The following is a 26,222-nucleotide window of genomic DNA, read 5'->3' as shown; positions in this document are numbered from 1 at the left end:
TGTAGTTGTAAAAATACAAGGATATAAGAATAAAATCCCTACAGACTAGGGAGGGCATAGATGGTGATGTCTTTCGTGGGAAAGACGTGGTCTTAGAAATCACAGTCCCTACAGGCTAGGGAACACGTAGGGATATCTGCAAAATTGAAAGCATAGATATTCGAAGTATATAAATTGCAGACATATAATAAGCACGGAAGCACAAAAGTCCTAGGTTCATAGGTTCGACGTAGCGGCTCTTGGGAGCCAACCTTTTTATAGGGGGTTCTAGAAGGTCTCATGGGGTCGTTCGTAGCCTCCGAGACTTTTTATCTCTTCGGATTTTAGAACAACTCATTTTATCCATGAGGTTCGAATTTTTGGGGTAGGTTCTCGGAGAGATCAGCCAAGTATTCAGTCCTGCCCTCAACAAAGTCAAGCCTCGTTTTGGACATTTCCGAATACTCAACCCACTCCGAGTGGAGTTATCAACGAGACTCGTAGGCGATTCATACTCCCCTATTGATCTCAAAGTTAACTCCCACACTTAGGGTTTAACACAACATAGAAAATACCAGCAATGCATATGATATATAATCAAACATTTTAAGGCAGGCAAATGAACATTCCAGGAAAACAAAAAACAAATAAAAATAAACAAATGATTTAAAAAAAATAATTTAATATTTATTAAAAGATGAACCTCCCCCAAACCCTAAAAATGGCAAGTTTGCCAAACCCTAAAAAAAACCTGCCAAACCTAAACCCTGCCAAAACCTATAGGAGCATAGTATTCACCATTATAGTTTTCCCCAGCAGAGTCGCCAGCTGTAGCAACCTGCCTAAAAATTTAAAGTTTTGGAGTCGCCACCTATTCTGAAGGGCGAATAGGAAACCCTACGCAGTATAGAGATCAAGGTAAGATACTATATTCAGGTCGAAGGAAGGTGTTAGGCACCCTCAACCCTTTCCTAAAGGTTAACATTGCAAAGATAAGGGTTATGGTAAAACATAAAGAAAGATGACAAACAGTTAATAGGGTTAAAGACATGATTAAGATTTGGAGGAAGGGGACTCGCCTTGTTGCCAAGTGCCTACGTATCTCCTTAGGGAGAATCAGAGTCAACGTAGTTCGGGCACAGGGTTGTACGCCTTAGAATTAAAATTTGATTTGATATGGTTTGAAGGCTTTTTGAATGGCCTATCGTAGTTTTGAATAAGGATAAAAATCCGTAGTTTGATTTGAAGTGTTTTAGGATTTGGGCGTACAACCCTGATTTTAATTTGTACTATTAATCGCGATGATCAATAGGTTTGATCACCATAATTAACAGATTAATAAAAGCATTGCTAATTATTCTAATCGATTGATTCGATTATCACCGTTAGCAAATTGATGTGTTTTAATTATTTAATTTTATCGTTATCCCTCATAATCAATAGCTTTGATTACAAATAATAACGAATTGATAAAGGAATGCTAATCATCATAACCAATAGATTTGGTTAAAACCATTTAGCAAAATAAATATGCATTTGAATTATATTTGATTAAAGAATTAAATGATTATTACCCACCGCAATCAATTGATTTAATCGAAGCGAATAATAAATTAAATCCTAGTACTTTGGCTAAAAAACTAATGGGATTGGACAAACCCTAATATCTTATCTAACCGTTATAGGGTTTCTATGATTTATAATAGTCAAAACCAATTAAATGAATTAATCGAAAATAATCGAATAATCGGAGAAAATGTTATAATCTTAAAGTCTAATCCTAATTTTATTAATACTAATCTAAATTAAAATTAATTAAATTAAATTAACTATTAATCTGTAATTTAAATATTTAACTAAACAATATAAATAAAATATTAAATAAAACCTGGGAGTGTTCCTATGTTGCTGCTTATTGATGATCCATGGTGTGCTTTCAGCCTTATAGGCGTTAGATCTGATCTTGATGTGATCCAAAGGCTGCTGGTTGAGAGTACATGGTGGGCGCGTGTTGGCATGACGCACAGGATCAATAAACTAACATTTCATAAAAAATAATGTTGGGAGGGGGATCGAACCCACACCCCCTGCCTCACGCTATAACTTCCTTGCCAATCCACCCACGCATGCTATCTGTTGGAAACACGCTGCGCATGAAATATATTAAAATGCAAGTTCAGAAAATTTGAGTAAAACAAGCTTCGCGCCCAGCGTACTGCATCTTCTTCCTCGTGCTTTTTTTCCAGAAATTGGAGACTTTCAGCAACGGTTTTGGTTTGTTGCCATAACCTGTACGAATCAAACTAAAAAAAATAATGCAAATAAATTCCGGATAATGCCCTAGACCATGATAAAATCATCTCCCGAATTCAATGGAACCCTTAATTTTGGCTAATTTCATCCCTAACTAAAATCCCTAATTTGAAAACTCAAGAAACCTAAACATGGTGGATCCCTCAAACTACAACCAAAATCCAATTAATTGTCCAGAAAGCTTCACAACATCAATCTAAACACAAACATATATTCAAAACTTATTAAGGATTCCTATATTATTGTAATCGATAATCAAAAAAATTGGCAAACCGTGGTACTCCATGGGATCGGTTCACGAAGCTCCGGTCAATGGTGATGATTCCGTTCGCTTCAGGATATGTCCAAGAACGTGTTTCAATCTTTAATTTGTCTTGAGAACCTCTGTATCCCTCCAACCGAGCTTGAGTTTTCTTGAGTTTTTTTTGAAGTTTGTTATTGTTCCTTGGCTGCAAAATTCGTCCCCCAAAAATCCCCTAATGCCCTGAATGAATTCTGTTTTTATAGTCATTTTTCATCCAAAATCGACCAACTTTGACAAGGCATATCTCCCTCACTTTTTAAGATATGAGAGAGTTATAGGACTTTTTGGAAACCTCAAGATGTCCTCTACAAGCCACTTTGAAACATATTTTTCATTTGGAGATTTTATCTTGAAGATATGGCCTTTGACAAAAAACTACTTTCAGTTGACTTTTGAAAAGGACCTATAATCTCTTTGACCTGTATCTTCCAAATGAAGCATTTCTGGCCTTGGCTTGTGAGATACAAAGTTGTAGAGAATCCAATTTCCTTCAGAATAGGCTTTGAGTGGGGAATTTTTGATGTTCCATGTGAAAGTTATGGCCAGTCAAAGTTGAGTTGACTTTCTCCTAAAGAAACCCTAATTTGAACCTTTTGTATTTGTTCATTTCTGAGTTTCTATTGATGGATCATGATCAACCTTTGATCAAATGATGGATATAACCTCACATACTTGATGTTGACCAAAAATCTTGAAGTTTGACTGTATTTTGACTATAGTTGACTTTTAGGTCAACATAGTCGATTATTGATCATCTGAACCTTTGAATGGGAAAGCCTTGGGATTGAAGTTTGATGGAGATACTTTGATATATGAGAGAGTGACCTGAATAAGCCTTTGAAACTTGAGCCATTGAAGATGCATAGAGGAGGGCAAAATTTTGGGGTATGACACAAGGGAACAAACTAGCTTTCTTCATGCAGCTTTATCAACTGCATACAATGGAAAAACTTACAACTCGGCAATGTATTCTCTCTTTCCGTTAACGCAGCGTCCATAGCTGCCGCTCCCTTCAACGCTTCCAAACAACCCTGCCGAACCAGGACTTTCATCTTCAAGCGCCAGAGGCCGAAATCATTCACTCCGGTGAACTTTTCAATCTCATACTTTGTTGAAGGCATCTTCTCCACGCTCACCGCACCAATTTGTTGTGAAAAATGATGCCAGAAACAAAGTATAATAGGGAATTAGGGAAGATAAGAAGAACACAAGAATTGGTTATAACTGTTATTCTTTTAGTTTCTCTTAAAACAAGATTACAAGTTTACAAGAATAACAAATAACCTCTCTCACCCTAAATTAGGACTTGCAGCTTAGCAATGATGTGAGACTAGTATGTTATTTATAATAAAACCTAACATACTAACTAATGGTCTTTTTCCACAAGGCCCATTACACAAGCCAACTTAATAAACAAGTTAACTTAACAAATTAGGGTTTAAACACTAAAACCTAATTTAATATGCTAACAACCCTAGCATCTTCGACACAAGCATGTGAACAACCTTCGACTTCATGCTTAATCCTGTCGAACCAATAAGCTACCCTTCGGCCATACTAGAGTTCGATCCAATATCTCACAAATCTTCACCTTGGATCTAACTCTACAACATCAAGGGAACAAACTAGCTTTCTTCATGCAGCTTTATCAACTGCATACAATGGAAAAACTTACAACTCGGCAATGTATTCTCTCTTTCCGTTAACGCAGCGTCCATAGCTGCCGCTCCCTTCAACGCTTCCAAACAACCCTGCCGAACCAGTAGGACTTTCATCTTCTAGCGCCAGAGGCCGAAATCATTCACTCTGGTGAACTTTTCAATCTCATACTTTGTTGAAGGCATCTTCTCCACGCTCACCGCACCAATTTGTTGTGAAAAATGATGCCAGAAACAAAGTATAATAGGGAATTAGGGAAGATAAGAAGAAAACAAGAATTGGTTATAACTGTTATTCTTTTACTTTCTCTTAAAACAAGATTACAAGTTTACAAGAATAACAAATAACCTCTCTCACCCTAAATTAGGACTTGCAGCTTAGCAATGATGTGAGACTAGTATGTTATTTATAATAAAACCTAACATACTAACTAATGGTCTTTTTCCACAAGGCCCATTACACAAGCCAACTTAATAAACAAGTTAACTTAACAAATTAGGGTTTAAACACTAAAACCTAATTTAATATGCTAACAACCCTAGCATCTTCGACACAAGCATGTGAACAACCTTCAACTTCATGCTTAATCCTGTCGAACCAATAAGCTACCCTTCGGCCATACTAGAGTTCGATCCAATATCTCACAAATCTCCACCTTGGATCTAACTCTACAACATCAAGGGAACAAACTAGCTTTCTTCATGCAGCTTTATCAACTGCATACAATGGAAAAACTTACAACTCGACAATGTATTCTCTCTTTCCGTTAACGCAGCGTCCATAGCTGCCGCTCCCTTCAACGCTTCCAAACAACCCTGCTGAACCAGTAGGACTTTCATCTTCAAGCGCCAGAGGCCGAAATCATTCACTCCGGTGAACTTTTCAATCTCATACTTTGTTGAAGGCATCTTCTCCACGCTCACCGCACCAATTTGTTGTGAAAAATGATGCCAGAAACAAAGTATAATAGGGAATTGGGGAAGATAAGAAGAACACAAGAATTGGTTATAACTGTTATTCTTTTACTTTCTCTTAAAACAAGATTACAAGTTTACAAGAATAACAAATAACATCTCTCACCCTAAATTAGGACTTGCAGCTTAGCAATGATGTGAGACTAGTATGTTATTTATAATAAAACCTAACATACTAACTAATGGTCTTTTTCCACAAGGCCCATTACACAAGCCAACTTAATAAACAAGTTAACTTAACAAATTAGGGTTTAAACACTAAAACCTAATTTAATATGCTAACAACCCTAGCATCTTCGACACAAGCATGTGAACAACCTTCGACTTCATGCTTAATTATGTCGAACCAATAAGCTACCCATTCGGCCATACTAGAGTTTGATCCAATATCTCACAAATCTCCACCTTGGATCTAACTCTATAACATCAAGGGAACAAACTAACTTTATTTTAACTAATTGTTGTATATTGCCTAAACCCAAATTCTTGTTATACTAACATGCATCTATATGCTATACTAAATGTAAATTGATGGTTAGATTAAGAGGGGAACCTATGCTATGCCAAATTCTATGCTACTTTAATTGTGCATTTTGTTGATAAATAAGCTACTTACATGAATCAAACTTATTCAAAATAGTAGCATAATTAAGGTTTTTAACACATTCAATCAACAAGAATCATTCATACTAGCATACATATGGAAATGACATGTAAAGATGGAAATTCAAGGCTTACCAACTGAGCGGAGATTTACTCCAGTTGTTGTTGAATTTTATCGGCGAAATTAAGCAAAAAGAAACCTGAAAAACTTTAAGAGGTAATCTTTTAAGCTTCAAAATAATATTTGTTTGATTATAAGATGAATATAGATTGATGCTGATAGAAAAATCTTTAAAAATTGAATCTTTAATTGGTAAAACTTGAATGTGATGACTCTTGAATTGTTAAAAATATATGAAATTGAATAGAACTTGTTGAATGCTTGATGTTGACTCTTGATGTAGATTATAGATGACTTGTTGAGCCCTTGATGTTAAGCTTTATCAAAACTAGAATTTCAATGTGAAACCCTAAATGATGATGAAAACTGAACTTTTGTGAATGTGATGACAGTGGTGGAAAAGTGTTGAAGATTAGAAGTTAGAGAATGGTTATGGATTGTTGAAGGATGATTGAGAAATTGAAAATGGTAAGAATGGTTCAGCCCCTAAAAATTGGAAAAAATTGTAGTTTAAATAATTTTTTTGGATAATTATGGATCTTTGGATTATGATCCAAGTAATCACTTTATCAACTGTTGAGAATTAATTTGGGGAATAGTTGCGGATCACCAATTTTGACCATTGGATCAAGGGTTTATAATTATGGTGGTTTGTTAGAAAATTTGTAGCAAATTGGTTATAGTTTGTGTTAGCTTGTGGACTCTAAGGAAGTTGGAGTTAGTTAGTATCATTACATGTTGTAGTTTAACATAGAAAATTATACCCTGTACCCTAACATATATCCCTATATCCCTACAAAATATTTATTTAGGAGAATTTGCCCGTGTATAAATAGTTTAAAAAATTTAAAAATTTCACTTTTCACTCATTTTGCATAAAGTTACGGAGAGAGTGTAGAAGAGTACATAAACAAGACAACCAGAAAGTCTAAGTTCCATTTTTTGATTGCACAACCGGACAACCCACAAGTACGTGTTTCGGTTCTTCATTTTTTTGGATAATTAGCAACCGAACAACACAAGGTTGGGTGTTCCGGTTTTCACAAATTTTCAAATCACCAACTTGGCAACCCATTTTTGTGATTTCTGGTTTTTGCTTTTTCACAACTGGACAACCCACCTCTCAGTTATTCGGCTCACACTTTTTATTTTTTTTAATATTTTATTTATATTTTTTAGTGGTTCGTAAAAGAGGAGGTTCGATCGACGTAATGCGCCGAGGAGGAAGACAACGTTGGCAGTTTGATGGCGAGGGATATCAGGGAGCTGCACCGAAGGCTGGTTCTCAGCACCCTGGATTTCACGGAGGACCGAGCGATACTTCTCTTTTGACTAGGTATCAGGACCATGTTGCCTGCCATTTATGGTTCGGCGAGGTATGTTAATATCTCGTTTTAAGTTGAATAATTTTAAATTATATGTACTTATATGTTATCACATATATTACAAATTGTTTTCAGGAGAGAGGACCAAAGACAACCTTAAAGGTTGCTGCACATGGCAGCAAATTAATAGGATGGGTTTCGCACAGTCTCCCAAAGGTGATTAATGATTGGTTAGTTGGCTCTGGTCTATCATCTCTCCAGCATACTAGTTTGTCCATAGTAGATACAGATATTTTATATGCTTTTGTTGAGAGATGGAATCCTGAAACATCGTCATTTCGTATGCCGTTCGGCGAGATGACCATTACGCTAGATGATGTTTCATATCTTCTACATATACCTATTCGGGGTGAGTTGGTTGACCCTGACTATGTTTTCACTGGTTATGATGCTATCACTCTAGCTGTTAAGTTGTTTGGTGTTTTATTGAGTGATGCATTGACCATTGACCATTCATCTGTGTTATAACCATGCAAAGATGCAATGGCTGTATATCCATAATTTCCATCGTCTCTTACATCAACAATGTCATCAAAAAATGGTCTGATGTAATCTAGAAATTGTACAATGTATTTATCAGATTCTTTATTATTTGAGGTTTGCGATGATTGTGAACATAACCTCTTTGAAGATTTTTGGGAACTCGAGTGTGCTTGATCAACATACTCATATCTTGAAGGGTCGCGATAAACATCATATCCCACGAGTCTCTTCTCTTTCTTCTTCACCCCTCCTTTGGTTTTAATTTCACACACTCTGCTTTTTAATTCTCTTTTTCCTACAACATCTAGTGACCTGAACCTTTTCCAAATTTCATTGATTGCATTGGTCATTTCTATTTCTGATCCATCATCTGCATCTACATCTTGATTACATTCCATACTTATCTTTCTCCAATGAATGTGAATAGCCTCAATTGGTATCGGATCACCGCTCAATGTATATCTCCCTAACTCACAAGCACCTGGTAACCCATATACTTTTCTATGAATACACCCGCACTTTTGAGTATTTGTACCCACTATGTCAATCCTCAACCACTCTTTAGCAATCTGCCTCAATGTAGCTCTTGATACTGAACCATGCAAATTCGCATAAAAAGGACTAGTGAATGCAAGCTTAACTTCATTGGAAACTCTTCTGAAATGAAGCCCTAATGTTGCCCACTTGTATCTTGATATTGTCATTCATAGCCTCCCAACATTTGCATAAATCACCTAAGTTGTTTACTAACATTTGCTTAAGTTTCCAATGTAGATTCCACCCTTTAAATAAAACATAACAACTAATTATCCGTAATATTAAGATAAAGAAACGATATCGATAAAATCATATAAACATACCTATTAGTTGTGGTGGTGCCCAAATGTAACATTTGATTGATCCATGCTTTGACAAATCGATGTCTATGCAGAGTCAACCATGCGTCATTCACATAATCAATAAAATATTTGGAGTCAACACATGCATCCTCAAGTTTTTTCAACCTTTGATGGTACTCCATCTCATCACTAGCCCTTATAATTTCATACCACATTTTCTCCATAGGTTCTCGCATATCATCCACAACATATTCTTTACACTTTGATTTCCCATTTTTGTTAATGTGAAATCGGCAAAGCAAATTAGTTGTCTTTGGAAATACTGTTTCAATAGCTTTCATCAAAGTAAGATCTCTATTAGTCAAAATTACTTGTGGAAAAAAATCCTTCTTAATAAACAACTATTTCAACTTATCCAATACCCAACAAAAAGTCTCTGTCTGCTCATATTTCATATAGGCAAATGCAACATCAAATGTTAACTTAGTTGATGTTATACAACCTATTTCAAACAACGGTTGCCTATACTTGTTTGTCTTGTATGTGCAGTCCATAATCAATACAATAGGAAACATATTCAATAGCTTTATTGATTTCGGATGAGCCCAGAGAATATCTCTCACAACTTCTAACTCATCTTTTTTCCTGCTCTAGTAAACATAACCTGATTCTTCAACCAACTTGAACAATTATTGCATTTCCATTATGGGACCCCTTATCTCTTTCTGTATCTTACTCTTATGTTTATATATTTGCGTGATCCGAGTGACATTCTCCGGATCACGCTCTTGCAAGGACAATAATATGTGTCTTGGTGGAACATGACATTTTTTCAAATCAACAATATGTTGTTGATCATCTGCATTTAGTCGACTTACAAAAGCATAACCTTAAAATCTATCAAGTAAGCCATGGTTGTGAAATCCACATTTTACATCGATCTTCCATCCAAAACCATCTTTCGACGTTGTTGACCTGATTTTGAAAGGACAACCACATCTCTTACTAGCACTTAGGATTTCCGGTTGGCAAAACCTGAACCGAATATGACGCTAATAGGTTATCCGATTTGAAAAATATAACCGAAATATACACAGTTGGGTTATTCGGTTTTGAAAATTATAGGAACCGGAATTCTGCATGTTGTGTTCTCCGGTTGGCATATGTATCAGTTTCCAATTGCTTAAATAAACAATAAAAACTGTAAAAATAAAAAAAAACTAAAAGTAAAAATAGAAAAGGATAAATTTGGAATATTTTTAAAATTGTAGGGGTATTGGGATAACTGTTGGGATACAAAGTATAATTTTCTTTAGCATAAGTACCAAGTCTCCATGTAATATGAATGATCACTTGATTATAACTTGAATTTTGCCTCATTTTGTATTGAATTTGCATTTGAATTCTACACTTTTTACCTTAAATTTTCGTGAAATAAGCCATGTCTTTTAGTGCTTCTCTTTGGGAGTTGATTTTTTTGAAATAAGCACTCTTGCTTAATGATTAAATTATGATTTTTGAGCTTGCACAAATTTGGCGAATGTTGCAAAAACAAACGTTACTATGGCGAATTTTTCCCAAGTCCAAAATATCATTTTCTCATGTTTTCCTTTAGACTTTTGATGGCTTATGCTTATGATTCATGGAGACTAATTTGATTTTACTTTTCCTTATAGCATGATAGTCGTTGAAGTTGTAGCGCTAAAAATTACTCGAGGTGTCTACACACTCGAAAAAGAACAGAGTCGCCAGCGATCTTTATTTGTTCCAAAAAGGAAAGGGAAAATGTCGAATAAAACCCAAGAATAAAAATAAACGGATAAGATGGTCGTCGCAACCAAATTAGGGTTCGGGAGTCGGTTAAGCAAGGGGAAGGTATTAGCACCCCTCACCTCCATCGTACTCGATGGGACCCATTTAGTTAGTTTTATGAATGAGTGTTTGCGTGATATTTGTGTTCTTTAGTTTATTAATTAAGAAAAGAAAAGAAAAGGGGTTTTTATATTTTATTATTGTGAAAGGGAAAGGGAAGATTTTTTATTATTGTGCTCGCCAAGACGTTTGTATCTTGTGCCTACGTATTCCCTCGTGCAATGGGAAAGTCAGAGCGATCGTAGTTCGGATGAACTACGAGTTTGTTGATTGATTTTAGGATGGATGTTTGCGGACGTTTAGTAAAGTATTTGAGCAAGGTGTTCACCTAGCGCGTCCTTTATCCAAGGTATTCAACAGGAGCGAGTCCCATTGTCACTTGTTGTCCAGGTTAATTAATGTATTTTAATTCAAAAGATCAAGGTATTCAAGAGGTGTCCACCCCTTGTCACTTAATCACTTGGATTTTATTAATGTGTTTTGATTCAAAGGATCAAGGTATTCAAGAGGTGTGCACTTCTTGTCACTTGATCACTTTGATTTTATTAACGTGTTTTGATTCAAAGGATCAAGGTATTCAAGAGGTGTGCACTTCTTGTCACTTAATCACTTTGATTTTATTAATGTGTTTTGATTCAAAGGATCAAGGTATTCAAGAGGTGTGCACTTCTTGTCACTTGATCACTTTGATTTTATTAATGTGTTTTGATTCAAAGGATCAAGGTATTCAAGAGGTGTGCACTTCTTGTCACTTGATCACTTTGATTTTATTAATGTGTTTTGATTCAAAGGATCAAGGTATTCAAGAGGTGTGCACTTCTTGTCACTTGATCACTTTGATTTTATTAATGTGTTTTGATTCAAAGGATCAAGGTATTCAAGAGGTGTGCACTTCTTGTCACTTGATCACTTTGATTTTATTAATGAAGAAACTTTTGTGTTAACAACTTGACGTTGGATCAAGCGTTTTAGGGTTTATGAAATGGGTCTAATCGCACTTGGGCGGAAAAGACAATTTTAAAATGAGATTCACACTTGGGTGAAACTGGCACGTGGGCAAAGAAAGGCTTCGCGCTTGGGCGAAAAATGAAATAATGAGTTTGAATTGATTTTTGAAGTTTTTGTGAGAAATTTTGAAAGGGACTCGACATTGGATCGAGAAGTTTTATTGAATGAAAACTAATTTTTTTTAAAGTTTTTTTTTTCATTAATTCTTGGCATATGAAATAAGATTAATTTAAACATACCAGCAAAAATCATTTTCTAAACAAACAAGAAACTATTTTGAATTTAAAATAAACATGAACTTTACTTATTTTTTGAGGATTTTTATTGTGAAAACCACTTATTAAAAATTAGGCTAATAATGTTTGAAATCAAAACAAAAGGAGGGTTTGAAGAGGTTGGGGCGATGGGCCCTGTTCATAGCAAGATGAATTGCTGGGTTTACGGGGACCGGGTCGGGTTTGGTCCAACCCTAAGTCCGCATCACAAATCAAAAAGGGTAAAAAAAAAAAAACCTAAAGCTTCTACGTGTGCCTCTGTTCTCTCTCGGTTTCTCTTTCAATCGCTGCCGAACTCAAACGCTCATCTCTCTCGATTTCGCTCGGTTTAACGTCGATTCAAACAAACATCAAGTGATAAACATACAAGAAAATCAAAACCCTAAGCCCCAAATATACAACCCGGAACCCCAGTTTTCACATTGTTCAAGAATTTACAAGTTACATGAAGGCATTTAAATGCAGAAATTTAAACAACCAGATGAAAAGAAACGAAAATCCAGGTAAACCTGCTTTGCTTAGTCTTCTTTGCTCTCGAATCCGTCTTTGTCTTCTGTGATTTGATTCTTGCGTGTGTTGGTTGTTTGATGTGTTGCTGTTGTTGCGTGTGCGTTCCACGTGAGGGTGAGTGTTGTGAGTGAACCGGTTTTGCGGTTTGAGTGAAGAGGATGATCTGTGGATTTGGATGAAGGGTTTGCGGTTTAAAGGCTGACGATGGAGCTGGGCATGAGGTCTGTGAGTGCTCTAAATGAGTGAGAGGTCTTTCTTTATATCATTTTCGGTGAGGTTGATGAGTGGAGGTTCTGAATATGGTGAGTTTTGTATTGTTGAAGGTAATGTGAGGCTGCGGTGAGGGAGAATGTCAGGTCTGAAGGAGGACTTTGAGTATGGTTATGAAATGTGGTTCAGGGGGAATTTGGCAGAGTTTTGAGAGGAATATTGTTCGTTTTTTCTCTTTGTGGCTGGAGGGATCTTGTAACACGTTTCTCCTCCCCCTGTCATGAGATTGTTGGGGTGGTTTTATAGGTGAATTGCAATGAAATTGGGGGGAAAATTGGTATTTTTTTTTTGAACACATTTGACACTCTGTTTTGTGCCTTTTTGATGCAGGTTTGGCTTGGTCTATTTCCGTGTAAAGTTTGGACTATTAGGGACTGTTTTTGCAGGTAGTAGTATGCAGGTTGTTGGACAGCATCAACACATTGGAGCAACATAATTTGTGTTGGAGTTTTGTGGCTATTCTTTTGCAGTGGGCATGATGTTGATGATGGATGAGGCAATGACTTATGGAGACCGATGATGACATGAAAACAATTCTTAACTTGTTTTTTCTTTTGCTGTAACTTATATTATATGGTTAATATAATACAAATCAAAGTGTAAGAAGAAAGTTTACCATTTAATTAAAATAATTATTCACTTGATAATCAGAACATGTCATTTTAATTATCAAATAACTAATTATTTAATTAAATCGAAAACAATGGATGCAAGAAAGACTCAAAAATCTAACTTGAAATCCGAATGCATTGCCTCAAATGACTAGATCAACCACACATTTGACTTATTTAACAACTTAGATTAAGAATACCAAAAATGCAAAAGTATAATATGCTAATTATGTAAAATGGAACAATTAGAAATATATGTAAAACAATTATTGATAAAGTGCAAGCTCTAAATGCAAAATTGTATCTAAGACCAAATTCTTTTATCGATTAAATGACATATGCTGATGGGATGAATTGATGCTAATGCAAAAATGAATTAAAGGATGAATATTCATGTGGGCAAAATTTGGGGTATGACAGATGCCCCTATTTAATTATCTCCAGCCAGATAGCACGAAAGACTTTGGTTTTCGTGATATCAATGGCAGGAGGTAATTAAATACTAAAAGACCCAAATTTTGCCCTTTGACACAATGAGATGTTATGAATGTGTGAATGCATGAATTTTGTGTGGTATGATGCCACTAGAGACAAACTACTACTAGAGAAACCAAGCAAAGGACAAATTAACTCTACTGGGAAATACAAGCGAAGCGACCCCACAAGGGAAGAGAAACAATAAAGGGATATCCGAGTCAACTAGGGAATGGAATTCAACTTCACTGGGGAAGGGATTACAAATCTACAAGGGAAAATACCTTACTGGTAGAGGAACAGAGAATACACCAACGTTTTACTGAAGGTGAACTACCAACTTTTACTGAAGGTAGAGAAACAAAAGAATCACCGACGTTTACTGAAGGTGAACTACCAACTTTTACTGAAGGTAGAGAAACAAAAGAATCACCGACGTTTACTGATGGTGGAGAAACAAGAGATACACCAACGTTTACTGAAGGTGAACTACCGACTTTTACGGAAGGTAGAGAAACAAGAGATACACCAACGTTTACTGAAGGTGAACTACCGACTTTTATTGAAGGTAGAGAAACAAGAGATACACCAACGTTTACTGAAGGTGAAAGAATCCTCACCTAGACATCGACTTTTTACTTGAAGATGCGGGAATCTTGTCATCTGGATACCAACTTTCATTGAAGGTACAGGAATCTTCATCTGGACATCGACTTTTTACTTGAAGATGCAGGAATCTGGTCATCTGAATACCAACTTTTACTGAAGGCACAGGAATCTTCATCTGGACATCGACATTTTACTTGAAGATGCAGGAATCTGGTCATCTGAATACCGACTTTTACTGAAGGCACAGGAATCTTCATCTGGACATCGACTTTTTACTTGAAGATGCAGGAATCTTGTCATCTGAATACCAACTTTCACAGAAGGCACAGGAATCTTCATCTGGACATCGACTTTTTACTTGAAGATGCAGGAATCTTGTCATCTGGATACCGACTTTTACTGAAGGCACAGGAATCTTCATCTGGACATCGACTTTTTACTTGAAGATGCAGGAATCTTGTCATCTGAATACCAACTTTCACAGAAGGTACAGGAATCTTCATCTGGACATCGACTTTTTACTTGACGATGCAGGGATCTTGTCATCTGAATACCAACTTTCACAGAAGGTACAGGAATCTTCATCTGGACATCGACATTTTATTTGAAGATGCAGGAATCTTGTCATCTGAATACCAACTTTCACAGAAGGTACAGGAATCTTCATCTGGACATCGACTTTTTACTTGAAGATGCAGGAATCTTGTCATCTGGATACCGACTTTTACTGAAGGCACAGGAATCTTCATCTGGACATCGACTTTTTACTTGAAGATGCAGGAATCTTGTCATCTGAATACCAACTTTCACAGAAGGTACAGGAATCTTCATCTGGACATCGACTTTTTACTTGACGATGCAGGGATCTTGTCATCTGAATACCAACTTTCACAGAAGGTACAGGAATCTTCATCTGGACATCGACATTTTATTTGAAGATGCAGGAATCTTGTCATCTGAATACCAACTTTCACAGAAGGTACAGGAATCTTCATCTGGACATCGACATTTTACTTGAAGATGCAGGAATCTCTTTATCAAAGATGTAAAATAAATACACTCTTGATCCAAATATCATTGATTTGAAAGGTCTAAATGATTAGAGACAAAAATCAATCTAGGAATGAGTTGGAGAGAAAGGTCAACCAAGACTCTTCCTCACGAGGAACAAGCTCATGTAAGGATTTATCCTATCCAAAATGGAAAGGAAAACTAAAGCAAACACTCCCACGAGGGATAAACTCAGTGGGGCATTTAGAAAGGATACATACTTTTCTGCTTATAGATGACACTCTATTGGAGAGAGGGAAAACACTACTTAGTGATAAACACAACCGAAATGGATTTAGGATCATTAGGAAATGCAAATGTGCATGAAAGGTGTAAGTATGAATGTATGAATGTCATGCATATGCTGACAAAACGAACAAAACAGATAGACTGGAGATCTTCAAAACATCATAGCACAACGGGATAATCGACTAATCTCGACTGGATGGAGACTTCTACACAGAGCATGTCTTTTGTAACATCTTTTAGAAGAAATAGGCTTATGTTGGAGATGAGAGAAATCCGATGGGAATAACATCCGTTGGGGAAATAAACCATAGAGGGAAATCAACACTTGTCAGAGAAACCTACTAGCAATGGAACCATGCCTACTAGGGTAACCTAAAGCGAAACTGCAAACATCAATTGTTGGAGAAGCTTCAGAAATGCTTGGGGAATCAGGACCACCACTTAGAAAAAAAACAGAACCAACTTACTCTATTGGGGAAATCGAAGATCAACTAGAAAACCCCCAAAATTCTTAAGGTTTCAAACAATCTCAATACTGCAACAAATGAACCAGCCGGAGGAGAACCACCATCAACTAAACAAATCATGATTCACAAATCATTGAGGAATCTTATACACTGTTGTAAATTAGAATCTGAGATCTTATGCCCCTATGCTTGGCACTTGGAAGAAGATTGCCCCTGAATGATGAGCCCTTTAAGTGACTGACTTTAATATTTCAGTAATGTAACATGTCCCAGTGTGAACTTTTGAGAGACTTTGTCTCGAGGTAACTGCCCCAGATCAACTGGATCTTGATATAACTTGCCCCAAGTTGACTATGCTTGGGAAGAATGTGCCCCTGATTGAATCACTTGCAGATAACTAATTTCACACATCTCAATTCCTTTAATGCTGAGTGTTGACTTGCGAATAAAACAGTTTATTCAAAATGGTAATTTTAATGCAACGTATATGGAAATTTCGAAAACAAATCATTTATTGGATGATAAAGGTATAACTAAAAGGTGAATCTTTATGAGGAATTTTTTGAAATTCAATTTGTGAAAGATAATGTGACAGCATGATGTCAACGCAAATGATTAGCAAATAAGTTAGGAGTCAAGTTAACACAACCTTGCAGTAGTATGCTTTCAAAAGAAACCTTACTTCAATTAGGTCTTTTTAGGGTTGTAATGTGGTCAGGTTCACGGTTTATGAAACAAAGGATATAGGCTCAAATTTTAATTTTAACCCACCCATTCTTCGTGATGTTCTCCAGTCCTATGTTCAGTTACTTGACACATGTATTCAATTTCCAAGAGGATTTGAAAATGGTGGTTTGAGAACCAATTACCTTTGAGGCGACAATTAACTATTCTTCTTTGGAAGTCACACAAGCTTATTCTTACTTTTCTTTTGACAATGATCTTTTATGATATTTCAATCTAGCGGAATGCCCTAATTTTTGCCTAAGTCTCCTTTTTAGGTTTTGACTTAGCGGGCCTTTCTATTTCTTCTTCTTTTTTTATTTATTTTTTGAACAACTTGTGTGACGTTTGTCCATTTGATTAGAGAATTTATAGACTGCGTCTGCCACATTGATGGTTCCAGAGAGTACAACCGTCATAAGCTTTGGATTTTCACTACTTCTTCGACATTGTGTACGAAGAGAGGACACAGTTGAACCTCTTTTGGGATGGTCCCTTCAGAAATGAATGATTCTCTTGGAAATCAAATGCATTAGTCATTTTAACTGAACAACTACCCTGCCCCAGGTTTTGATTAAGGGTTTCAATTGCGTGCAGAAAGAAAACACCTACTTCTAAGGCTCAAAGGGGTTAACGAGGGATTATCATCCTTATATCTCCAGTGTTTGGGGATTTGAAAGAATGCCTGTACATCATCAACAAAGTTTTATTTGAAAGCACACTGATGCAAATCGGGTATTTTGTTTATCGTCATCCTCCCTCTAATACTTGCTTAGACAAGAAATCTGATAAAAAAATGAAATGGAGAAAAAGCAAAATTTTTGTATTATATTTTTTTTTAAATTTGTGTAAGCGATACGAAAGTAAAGCAAGAGAACATGTCATGATTGATTCAAAACAAATGCAATGCTCATTTCATTAAAATTACGATTAAGGATGACAAAGTTCAAATGCAACGAAACACAATCCAAACAAGGATGAACTTTCTAGTCTTGATAACTGGCTTTAGGCATGTCTTCAGTGTCTTGGCACTCTTCATAGTATGGGGTTGTTAACCATATAGTGTGTCGAGATTAACCCTTCTTGGTGTAATGCTTTGAAGCATTTCCATGATAATGACCACAGGTCTTCTGAGTTCATTTTTTCACTCATCATCTTCTGAGACAAGCTTCAAGTCCAATACAGTGTCGGGTAATCAAACTTGCCTTGTAAACCGTGTTGGAGGATGAAAGGTATGAATATTGGATTCTGGGAAATGCATGTTTAATGAATGCAAATGCATGATGATTGTTTATGCAAGAGTGATTCTTATGAGATGCAATGGCATACATACATTATAGAATGCAACACAATGATATAAAATAGACGTATGTAATCGGGAAAAACACAACCTAATGAGGAAGGCTCCTTATGATGGGATAGTTCAAAGTTCTTTTACCCAAAGATCCCCTCACATGATGGCTCTAAGATTTTTGATGGTAGAGATGTCTATATCACCATTGATGTAACGGGTTCTAAAGGTCCTTGGAGTTAACGACGAAATCAGATTTTCGCCATGCGACGGGTGAACCATCTTATGACAAATCTCATGAATAAGTCTCCTCCAAGTGGGGTTTTCGTGTTAGCCATTCAAGGTGTGCACTTTGGGGGCTAACACTACACAACCACCTCCTAACTTATGTTTTTTCTCTTGTTTTTCAAAAGCTCGGGTTAAGAGCTTCACTCAAGCATCGTTCCCATTCCCACAGATGAATATATATAGCAACATAAATACAAACAATAAAGCAAGAGTAAAGAAACATAATATAAGAGTAAACATAAATAACACAAGAGCAAAAGAATAAGCATAAAGAACATAGGAATAAACAAACAAAGGCAAACACTTAAACATAAAACAAACTAAACTAGGGTTGACTCTCTTAAGATTTCTAACATCCCCAGCAGAGTCGCCAATTCTGTAGCGCTAAAAATTACTCGAGGTGTCTACACACTCGAAAAAGAACAGAGTCGCCACCGATCTTTATTTGTTCCAAAAAGGAAAGGGAAAATGTCGAATAAAACCCAAGAATAAAAATAAACGGATAAGATGGTCGTCGCAACCAAATTAGGGTTCGGGAGTCGGTTAAGCAAGGGGAAGGTATTAGCACCCCTCACCTCCATCGTACTCGATGGGACCCATTTAGTTAGTTTTATGAATGAGTGTTTGCGTGATATTTGTGTTCTTTAGTTTATTAATTAAGAAAAGAAAAGAAAAGGGGTTTTTATATTTTATTATTGTGAAAGGGAAAGGGAAGATTTTTTATTATTGTGCTCGCCAAGACGTTTGTATCTTGTGCCTACGTATTCCCTCGTGCAATGGGAAAGTCAGAGCGATCGTAGTTCGGATGAACTACGAGTTTGTTGATTGATTTTAGGATGGATGTTTGCGGACGTTTAGTAAAGTATTTGAGCAAGGTGTTCACCTAGCGCGTCCTTTATCCAAGGTATTCAACAGGAGCGAGTCCCATTGTCACTTGTTGTCCAGGTTAATTAATGTATTTTAATTCAAAAGATCAAGGTATTCAAGCGGTGTCCACCCCTTGTCACTTAATCACTTGGATTTTATTAATGTGTTTTGATTCAAAGGATCAAGGTATTCAAGAGGTGTGCACTTCTTGTCACTTGATCACTTTGATTTTATTAACGTGTTTTGATTCAAAGGATCAAGGTATTCAAGAGGTGTGCACTTCTTGTCACTTGATCACTTTGATTTTATTAATGTGTTTTGATTCAAAGGATCAAGGTATTCAAGAGGTGTGCACTTCTTGTCACTTGATCACTTTGATTTTATTAATGTGTTTTGATTCAAAGGATCAAGGTATTCAAGAGGTGTGCACTTCTTGTCACTTGATCACTTTGATTTTATTAATGTGTTTTGATTCAAAGGATCAAGGTATTCAAGAGGTGTGCACTTCTTGTCACTTGATCACTTTGATTTTATTAATGTGTTTTGATTCAAAGGATCAAGGTATTCAAGAGGTGTGCACTTCTTGTCACTTGATCACTTTGATTTTATTAATGAAGAAACTTTTGTGTTAACAACTTGACGTTGGATCAAGCGTTTTAGGGTTTATGAAATGGGTCTAATCGCACTTGGGCGGAAAAGACAATTTTAAAATGAGATTCACACTTGGGTGAAACTGGCACGTGGGCAAAGAAAGGCTTCGCGCTTGGGCGAAAAATGAAATAATGAGTTTGAATTGATTTTTGAAGTTTTTGTGAGAAATTTTGAACGGGACTCGACATTGGATCGAGAAGTTTTATTGAATGAAAACTAATTTTTTTTAAAGTTTTTTTTTTCATTAATTCTTGGCATATGAAATAAGATTAATTTAAACATACCAGCAAAAATCATTTTCTAAACAAACAAGAAATTATTTTGAATTTAAAATAAACATGAACTTTACTTATTTTTTGAGGATTTTTATTGTGAAAACCACTTATTAAAAATTAGGCTAATAATGTTTGAAATCAAAACAAAAGGAGGGTTTGAAGAGGTTGGGGCGATGGGCCCTGTTCATAGCAAGATGAATTGCTGGGTTTACGGGGACCGGGTCGGGTTTGGTCCAACCCTAAGTCCGCATCACAAATCAAAAAGGGTAAAAAAAAAAAAAACCTAAAGCTTCTACGTGTGCCTCTGTTCTCTCTCGGTTTCTCTTTCAATCGCTGCCGAACTCAAACGCTCATCTCTCTCGATTTCGCTCGGTTTAACGTCGATTCAAACAAACATCAAGTGATAAACATACAAGAAAATCAAAACCCTAAGCCCCAAATATACAACTCGGAACCCCAGTTTTCACATTGTTCAAGAATTTACAAGTTACATGAAGGCATTTAAATGCAGAAATTTAAACAACCAGATGAAAAGAAACGAAAATCCAGGTAAACCTGCTTTGCTTAGTCTTCTTTGCTCTCGAATCCGTCTTTGTCTTCTGTGATTTGATTCTTGCGTGTGTTGGTTGTTTGATGTGTTGCTGTTGTTGCGTGTGCGTTCCACGTGAGGGTGAGTGTTGTGAGTGAACCGGTTTTGCGGTTTGAGTGAAGAGGATGATCTGTGGATTTGGATGAAGGGTTTGCGGTTTAAAGGCTGACGATGGAGCTGGGCATGAGGTCTGTGAGTGCTCTAAATGAGTGAGAGGTCTTTCTTTTTATCATTTTCGGTGAGGTTGATGAGTGGAGGTTCTGAATATGGTGAGTTTTGTATTGTTGAAGGTAATGTGAGGCTGCGGTGAGGGAGAATGTCAGGTCTGAAGGAGGACTTTGAGTATGGTTATGAAATGTGGTTCAGGGGGAATTTGGCAGAGTTTTGAGAGGAATATTGTTCGTTTTTTCTCTTTGTGGCTGGAGGGATCTTGTAACACGTTTCTCCTCCCCCTGTCATGAGATTGTTGGGGTGGTTTTATAGGTGAATTGCAATGAAATTGGGGGGAAAATTGGTATTTTTTTTTTGAACACATTTGACACTCTGTTTTGTGCCTTTTTGATGCAGGTTTGGCTTGGTCTATTTCCGTGTAAAGTTTGGACTATTAGGGACTGTTTTTGCAGGTAGTAGTATGCAGGTTGTTGGACAGCATCAACACATTGGAGCAACATAATTTGTTTTGGAGTTTTGTGGCTATTCTTTTGCAGTGGGCATGATGTTGATGATGGATGAGGCAATGACTTATGGAGACCGATGATGACATGAAAACAATTCTTAACTTGTTTTTTCTTTTGCTGTAACTTATATTATATGGTTAATATAATACAAATCAAAGTGTAAGAAGAAAGTTTACCATTTAATTAAAATAATTATTCACTTGATAATCAGAACATGTCATTTTAATTATCAAATAACTAATTATTTAATTAAATCGAAAACAATGGATGCAAGAAAGACTCAAAAATCTAACTTGAAATCCGAATGCATTGCCTCAAATGACTAGATCAACCACACATTTGACTTATTTAACAACTTAGATTAAGAATACCAAAAATGCAAAAGTATAATATGCTAATTATGTAAAATGGAACAATTAGAAATATATGTAAAACAATTATTGATAAAGTGCAAGCTCTAAATGCAAAATTGTATCTAAGACCAAATTCTTTTATCGATTAAATGACATATGCTGATGGGATGAATTGATGCTAATGCAAAAATGAATTAAAGGATGAATATTCATGTGGGCAAAATTTGGGGTATGACAGTCATACCCCAAATTTTGCCCACATGAATATTCATCCTTTAATTCATTTTTGCATTAGCATCAATTCATCCCATCAGCATATGTCATTTAATCGATAAAAGAATTTGGTCTTAGATACAATTTTGCATTTAGAGCTTGCACTTTATCAATAATTGTTTTACATATATTTCTAATTGTTCCATTTTACATAATTAGCATATTATACTTTTGCATTTTTGGTATTCTTAATCTAAGTTGTTAAATAAGTCAAATGTGTGGTTGATCTAGTCATTTGAGGCAATGCATTCGGATTTCAAGTTAGATTTTTGAGTCTTTCTTGCATCCATTGTTTTCGATTTAATTAAATAATTAGTTATTTGATAATTAAAATGACATGTTCTGATTATCAAGTGAATAATTATTTTAATTAAATGGTAAACTTTCTTCTTACACTTTGATTTGTATTATATTAACCATATAATATAAGTTACAGCAAAAGAAAAAACAAGTTAAGAATTGTTTTCATGTCATCATCGGTCTCCATAAGTCATTGCCTCATCCATCATCAACATCATGCCCACTGCAAAAGAATAGCCACAAAACTCCAAAACAAATTATGTTGCTCCAATGTGTTGATGCTGTCCAACAACCTGCATACTACTACCTGCAAAAACAGTCCCTAATAGTCCAAACTTTACACGGAAATAGACCAAGCCAAACCTGCATCAAAAAGGCACAAAACAGAGTGTCAAATGTGTTCAAAAAAAAAATACCAATTTTCCCCCCAATTTCATTGCAATTCACCTATAAAACCACCCCAACAATCTCATGACAGGGGGAGGAGAAACGTGTTACAAGATCCCTCCAGCCACAAAGAGAAAAAACGAACAATATTCCTCTCAAAACTCTGCCAAATTCCCCCTGAACCACATTTCATAACCATACTCAAAGTCCTCCTTCAGACCTGACATTCTCCCTCACCGCAGCCTCACATTACCTTCAACAATACAAAACTCACCATATTCAGAACCTCCACTCATCAACCTCACCGAAAATGATAAAAAGAAAGACCTCTCACTCATTTAGAGCACTCACAGACCTCATGCCCAGCTCCATCGTCAGCCTTTAAACCGCAAACCCTTCATCCAAATCCACAGATCATCCTCTTCACTCAAACCGCAAAACCGGTTCACTCACAACACTCACCCTCACGTGGAACGCACACGCAACAACAGCAACACATCAAACAACCAACACACGCAAGAATCAAATCACAGAAGACAAAGACGGATTCGAGAGCAAAGAAGACTAAGCAAAGCAGGTTTACCTGGATTTTCGTTTCTTTTCATCTGGTTGTTTAAATTTCTGCATTTAAATGCCTTCATGTAACTTGTAAATTCTTGAACAATGTGAAAACTGGGGTTCCGGGTTGTATATTTGGGGCTTAGGGTTTTGATTTTCTTGTATGTTTATCACTTGATGTTTGTTTGAATCGACGTTAAACCGAGCGAAATCGAGAGAGATGAGCGTTTGAGTTCGGCAGCGATTGAAAGAGAAACCGAGAGAGAACAGAGGCACACGTAGAAGCTTTAGGTTTTTTTTTTACCCTTTTTGATTTGTGATGCGGACTTAGGGTTGGACCAAACCCGACCCGGTCCCCGTAAACCCAGCAATTCATCTTGCTATGAACAGGGCCCATCGCCCCAACCTCTTCAAACCCTCCTTTTGTTTTGATTTCAAACATTATTAGCCTAATTTTTAATAAGTGGTTTTCACAATAAAAATCCTCAAAAAATAAGTAAAGTTCATGTTTATTTTAAATTCAAAATAATTTCTTGTTTGTTTAGAAAATGATTTTTGCTGGTATGTTTAAATTAATCTTATTTCATATGCCAAGAATTAATGAAAAAAAAAACTTTAAAAAAAATTAGTTTTCATTCAATAAAACTTCTCGATCCAATGTCGAGTCCCTTTCAAAATTTCTCACAAAAACTTCAAAAATCAATTCAAACTCATTATTTCATTTTTCGCCCAAGCGCGAAGCCTTTCTTTGCCCACGTGCCAGTTTCACCCAAGTGTGAATCTCATTTTAAAATTGTCTTTTCCGCCCAAGTGCGATTAGACCCATTTCATAAACCCTAAAACGCTTGATCCAACGTCAAGTTGTTAACACAAAAGTTTCTTCATTAATAAAATCAAAGTGATCAAGTGACAAGAAGTGCACACCTCTTGAATACCTTGATCCTTTGAATCAAAACACATTAATAAAATCAAAGTGATCAAGTGACAAGAAGTGCACACCTCTTGAATACCTTGATCCTTTGAATCAAAACACATTAATAAAATCAAAGTGATCAAGTGACAAGAAGTGCACACCTCTTGAATACCTTGATCCTTTGAATCAAAACACATTAATAAAATCAAAGTGATCAAGTGACAAGAAGTGCACACCTCTTGAATACCTTGATCCTTTGAATCAAAACACATTAATAAAATCAAAGTGATCAAGTGACAAGAAGTGCACACCTCTTGAATACCTTGATCCTTTGAATCAAAACACGTTAATAAAATCAAAGTGATCAAGTGACAAGAAGTGCACACCTCTTGAATACCTTGATCCTTTGAATCAAAACACATTAATAAAATCCAAGTGATTAAGTGACAAGGGGTGGACACCTCTTGAATACCTTGATCTTTTGAATTAAAATACATTAATTAACCTGGACAACAAGTGACAATGGGACTCGCTCCTGTTGAATACCTTGGATAAAGGACGCGCTAGGTGAACACCTTGCTCAAATACTTTACTAAACGTCCGCAAACATCCATCCTAAAATCAATCAACAAACTCGTAGTTCATCCGAACTACGATCGCTCTGACTTTCCCATTGCACGAGGGAATACGTAGGCACAAGATACAAACGTCTTGGCGAGCACAATAATAAAAAATCTTCCCTTTCCCTTTCACAATAATAAAATATAAAAACCCCTTTTCTTTTCTTTTCTTAATTAATAAACTAAAGAACACAAATATCACGCAAACACTCATTCATAAAACTAACTAAATGGGTCCCATCGAGTACGATGGAGGTGAGGGGTGCTAATACCTTCCCCTTGCTTAACCGACTCCCGAACCCTAATTTGGTTGCGACGACCATCTTATCCGTTTATTTTTATTCTTGGGTTTTATTCGACATTTTCCCTTTCCTTTTTGGAACAAATAAAGATCGGTGGCGACTCTGTTCTTTTTCGAGTGTGTAGACACCTCGAGTAATTTTTAGCGCTACAGAATTGGCGACTCTGCTGGGGATGTTAGAAATCTTAAGAGAGTCAACCCTAGTTTAGTTTGTTTTATGTTTAAGTGTTTGCCTTTGTTTGTTTATTCCTATGTTCTTTATGCTTATTCTTTTGCTCTTGTGTTATTTATGTTTACTCTTATATTATGTTTCTTTACTCTTGCTTTATTGTTTGTATTTATGTTGCTATATATATTCATCTGTGGGAATGGGAACGATGCTTGAGTGAAGCTCTTAACCCGAGCTTTTGAAAAACAAGAGAAAAAACATAAGTTAGGAGGTGGTTGTGTAGTGTTAGCCCCCAAAGTGCACACCTTGAATGGCTAACACGAAAACCCCACTTGGAGGAGACTTATTCATGAGATTTGTCATAAGATGGTTCACCCGTCGCATGGCGAAAATCTGATTTCGTCGTTAACTCCAAGGACCTTTAGAACCCGTTACATCAATGGTGATATAGACATCTCTACCATCAAAAATCTTAGATCCATCATGTGAGGGGATCTTTGGGTAAAAGAACTTTGAACTATCCCATCATAAGGAGCCTTCCTCATTAGGTTGTGTTTTTCCCGATTACATACGTCTATTTTATATCATTGTGTTGCATTCTATAATGTATGTATGCCATTGCATCTCATAAGAATCACTCTTGCATAAACAATCATCATGCATTTGCATTCATTAAACATGCATTTCCCAGAATCCAATATTCATACCTTTCATCCTCCAACACGGTTTACAAGGCAAGTTTGATTACCCGACACTGTATTGGACTTGAAGCTTGTCTCAGAAGATGATGAGTGAAAAAATGAACTCAGAAGACCTGTGGTCATTATCATGGAAATGCTTCAAAGCATTACACCAAGAAGGGTTAATCTCGACACACTATATGGTTAACAACCCCATACTATGAAGAGTGCCAAGACACTGAAGACATGCCT

General features: G+C 36.2%; 1 protein-coding gene across 1 annotated transcript; it reads left to right on the top strand.

Annotated features, from left to right (window-relative positions):
- The first annotated feature begins 7,164 nt into the window (after positions 1-7,164).
- LOC131650112 (protein MAIN-LIKE 1-like) lies at positions 7,165-7,806 on the top strand. Its single transcript, XM_058919843.1, has 2 exons — positions 7,165-7,329; positions 7,414-7,806. Exons 1-2 carry the CDS (start codon positions 7,165-7,167, stop codon positions 7,804-7,806), a joined length of 558 nt encoding a protein of 185 aa, XP_058775826.1.
- The last annotated feature ends 18,416 nt before the right edge of the window (positions 7,807-26,222 follow it).

Source organism: Vicia villosa, linkage group LG2 (genome assembly GCF_029867415.1).
Source record: "Vicia villosa cultivar HV-30 ecotype Madison, WI linkage group LG2, Vvil1.0, whole genome shotgun sequence".
In the NCBI taxonomy this organism is placed as follows: domain Eukaryota; kingdom Viridiplantae; phylum Streptophyta; class Magnoliopsida; order Fabales; family Fabaceae; genus Vicia; species Vicia villosa.
The sequence above is the reverse complement of the archived record's forward strand: the minus strand, read 5'-3'. Positions and strand labels throughout refer to the sequence as shown.

Bases quoted from the DNA above. Each gene is read 5' to 3' on its own strand.
- LOC131650112 (XM_058919843.1), top strand. From the start codon at position 7,165: ATGCGCCGAGGAGGAAGACAACGTTGGCAGTTTGATGGCGAGGGATAT. The intron at 7,330-7,413 runs GTATGTTAATAT...AATTGTTTTCAG, and splicing joins GCCATTTATGGTTCGGCGAG to GAGAGAGGACCAAAGACAAC.